The sequence below is a fragment of the Nicotiana attenuata genome, unplaced genomic scaffold, assembly GCF_001879085.1.
Source record: "Nicotiana attenuata strain UT unplaced genomic scaffold, NIATTr2, whole genome shotgun sequence".
NCBI lineage: Eukaryota > Viridiplantae > Streptophyta > Magnoliopsida > Solanales > Solanaceae > Nicotiana > Nicotiana attenuata.
In genome coordinates, this window is record NW_017672541.1 from 57,797 (window position 1) to 62,201 (window position 4,405).

Consider the following 4,405-nt stretch of genomic DNA (forward strand, 5'->3'; position numbering starts at 1 on the left):
TATGTTATAATTAATACTACTAATAATGTCCCTTCGCACCTTCAACAGTGCTTAATTTGTTTGCAGGAACGCGTGAACCATAACTTCTATATTACCACCAGATTCCTTGCATTTTCCCTCTCCTATATAAAGAGACGCGACATTCGTTCTCCTGACCAATAACACAAGCAGTGGATTGAATACAGATATATGATGGAGAATCAGACATGGCGTGATATTGGTTTGGCTCATCACTTTCTGTTAAATTCATGAGACAGTCTAGAGATGATGAGCCGAACCACTATCACTCTTGTATGCTTCTGTAATGTGCCCTTATTATTATTCTCCTCTCTTTTTTCCAGCTTGGAAACAGACCATAATTTCCTCAGGCTATTATGATCTGTTCTCTTTCTTGTAATTGTTGGTATAGTTTAGTAGTTTTACCTGAGATCCAGCAAATGGCACTGCCGGTTCTTAAATCTCAACCTTGGATGCTCAAGTTGAATGGTCGGGGATCCCAGATTTTCGATCAACTTTTAATTTTTTTTTTACTAAACTCGCTATATTTTTAAAATTATGTGTTTGAAATTTAGTATTTGTTGAAATTTTATTCCGTTGGTTCACACACACACATATATATATTGCTCCTTAGCTCCTGTTAAATGCAGATATACGTTACGTTTGTAAGCAATTGTTTTTGTTAGGTCAACATATATAGCAAAGAAACCCAAGCGCTCGGCCTCTGGCGTCGATGAGTTCTAGGAGATTAAAGAACTCATCTTTATATACAGTTCGTAATATATATAAAGCATGCGGAAACGTGAAGTCTAATTTGGTCGATAATTTTGGAGAGATCTAGTCGAAGGAGCTTTTTTGATGGTGGAATATGGCTAGGATTGCGAGTTGAGGCAGAGGCGGATCTAGGATTTAAATTTTATGAGTTCTATTGAGATAAAATTATCTGTCCTTTTCTGTATATATTTTGTATGTTAGTTAAAAGATAGTTTAGTTAGTTGATTAGTTAATTGTGATACAACTGGCAGTAGTTAGTGGTTGAGATACACAGCTGTCAATTATATATATATATATATATATATATATGTATATACTGTTGTACATTTTCAATACGAGCTTGAGCTTCATTCTTCAACAGAACGTGTTCTTCTTCTGCTCTCATCTTTCTCCTCTTTCAGAAGCTTCCAGATTCAGCCATTGGAGCTGAGGTTGAGCTCCACTGAATTCATTTCAATCGCAACCTTATCATGGTATCAGAGCAAGGTTAATCCTTCTCGTATCTTCTCTTTCATTCCCTAATCCTCTCTTCACACTTTCTCATTTCTGATTTTGACCATAATTTGATCGATTTGCCCCAATTCGATCAGTTTTTCGGATCTCGCTGACCTACCGCGTAAAAACCTAAGAGTTTTTGTTTTTCGATTTGTTTTTCCCCGTCATATCCAACTGATTCAGTGTTCTAATGGCTGTTACTGATCAACAAGATGCGACTCCTACTAGTACGAGTGTCGCGGTGCCTCCGAGCGTGGGAATTGATCCAAGTGATCCTCTGTATCTGCATCCATCCGATAATCCTGGTGCGCTGCTTGTGTCTGTCCTATTTGATGGGATAGGGTATAGATCCTGGAGATGTAGTGTTCTTCGTGGATTGCCCGTAAAGAACAAATTAGGCTTTATGAGTGGGGAATGCAAACAACCAAATCCACAATCCCCAACTTATCGGCAGTGGGAACGATGTGACAACATGGTAACTTCATGGATTCTGAATTCTCTCTCCAAAGAGATTGCAGATAGTGTGGAATATGCGAGTGATGTTGTTGAGTTGTGGAAGGAGCTGGAGGATCGCTACGAACAAACCAATGGAGCTAGGCTGTATCAAATTCAGAAAGAAATCAATAATCTCTCTCAAGGAGCACTTGACATCGCTAGCTATTATACTAAGATGAAAAAGCTATAGGAAGAATTAAATACTCTGAACAAGGACTCAGTGTAGTTTTGTTTATAATTGTGGGGCAAAGGAAAGCATGTACAAAGCTGAACAAGATAGAAGATTGATACAGTTCCTCATGGGACTCAATGAAGTGTATACTATAGTCCGAGGAAGTATTCTTATGATGAATCCACTGCCTACGATGGCTCAAGCCTTCTCCTTACTTATCCAGGATGAAAAGCAAAGGGAGATCAAACCAAATAATCAATTGTCAATTGAGTCCACCTCTTTGAATGTGAACAGTTCAGGACCAAGTCTTTTCAGAACAAATTTCTCAACAAGCTACAATTACTCTGGGAATAACAGAGGTCGTCCTATGTGTGATTTTTGCAAGAGGCCAGGCCACACTAGGGATAAGTGTTACAAATTACATGGCTATCCGCAAAATGGACAGAATTCTGCACGATATCCTCAGAATGCCCAGAACTCCAATCAAAACTCTAGACACAACAGAGGAAAGAGGATGGTAACAAATGTACAAGGAGTGTCCACTGATGCAATGACAAGCAAGCTTGATGAGTGTGATGTCCAAGATGAAAATCAAAATGTAAACTTGACTAAGAAACAGTATGGACAACTTGTTAACCTTCTTCAACATTTTCAACTTGGCAATGATGGAGAGAACTCCAACAACTCAAATCCTACCAACGCTGTAAACTTTGCAGATGTTGTTATTTGCACATCTTCTATTGATTTTGGTAAACTCTCATGTGGATGCTTTGAATCAAAGATTGACACATGGATATTAGATTCAGGAGCCTCAAATAATATCACCTTTAACAAATCCCTGTTGTCTGACATTATAATCCTACCTTATCCCCTGTTAGTTGTTTTACCAAATAGTCGGTACAAAGTAAAAGTGACAGAAATTGGAACTGTAAAGCTTGCACCTGAGATCACTCTGTATAAAGTCCTTCACATTCCTTCATTCAAATTCAATCTTATTTCTGTATATTGGTTGAGCAAACACCTAAGAGGTATGACTTCTTTCACTGACAATACTTGCCTTCTGCAGGCCCCTTCACTGAAGAGGCCTCTGGAGATTGGTAGAGTCAAAGATGGGTTGTACCTGCTGTGCTCTCAATGTCTGAGAAACAAAAGTCTGGCTAACAAAACTGCTGTTTGTTCTTCTACTCATTCCTGTGATGTAAATAGTCATTTTTTGAATAACCTACATCCTCATGCATCTCCATTTGTAAATAGGTCATCCTTGAGTCATCTGCAGAGTCATCAATGTCCAATTGTAAATAGTCCATCTCTGAATAATAAGACTCACTGTTCTGTTTCCAATTCCTACATGTTTCAAGCCAATGATGTTAATCTTCTATGGCATAATAGGCTAGGACATGTACCTTTTGTGAAGATGAGAGGAATATCCTCCATACCAGTTTCCGTCTGTTCTAGACAACCTTTTGTTTGTTCAATTTGCCCTATGGCTAGATAGGGTAGGCTTCCCTTTCCTCAAAGGACAAGCACTTCAAATAAAAATTTTGAACTCTTACATGTGGATCTGTGGGGTCCTTACCATGAGTGCACATATGACAAGTACAAATATTTTATTACTATGGTTGATGATTTTAGCAGGTCCACTTGGACTCACCTGCTAATATGTAAAAGCAATGCCCTCCAGACCATCAAAGCTTTTGTTTCCTTGGTTAAAAACCAATTTAAGACTTCCATCAAGTCCATAAGGTCTGATAATGGACTAGAATTTGTTAACACTGAAGCTACCTTGTTCTTTCAGTCAAAAGGGATCATTCACCAAAAGACTTGCCCCTATACACCCCAACAAAATGGAGTGGTAGAGAGGAAATACAAATACCTTCTTGAGACAGCCAGAGCCTTATTGTTTCAGTCCAAGCTGCCTTTGAAGTACTGGGGGAATGTATTCTAACAGCCACTTACATCATAAATAGACTACCTACCACCTATCTCAAGAACAATTCTCCTTTTGAAGTCTTGTACAATAGCAAACCAGATTACTCTCAATTGAGAAGTTTTGGTTGCCTATGTTTCCCAATAGTGCCAAAGATCCATAGAGATAAGTTTGGACCAAGAACAACACCACATGTCTTTATAGGGTATCCCTTTGGCACAAAAGGCTACAAAGTGCTGAATTTAGCCACCAAAAGAATCCACATTTCCAGGGATGTAGTGTTTCATGAGTCTATTTTCCCCTTCACTTTCAGTTCCAAATCTTCCTCCTTTCCTTCAGTTCTTCATCCACTTCCTCTCAGTCCCACAATTGACACCAACACAGAGTCATTCTCAGAAGGGACTGTGAGTGATCAAAGGAATGCATGCAATACACCTAATGTTATGTCACCTTCCCCTACTAGTTCTTCTTCTTCCTCTGATCATTTATCCCATTCACCTACATCTATCACTGCAGGCTCACCACCAATACAGAATACCAGTATC

At 38.8% G+C, this 4,405-nt stretch overlaps 1 protein-coding gene across 1 annotated transcript; it reads left to right on the forward strand.

The window, feature by feature from the left end:
- Positions 1 to 1,456: 1,456 nt before the first annotated feature.
- Positions 1,457 to 1,951, forward strand: LOC109213609. Its single transcript, XM_019377424.1, has one exon. It carries the CDS (start codon positions 1,457 to 1,459, stop codon positions 1,949 to 1,951), a length of 495 nt encoding a protein of 164 aa, XP_019232969.1.
- The last annotated feature ends 2,454 nt before the right edge of the window (positions 1,952 to 4,405 follow it).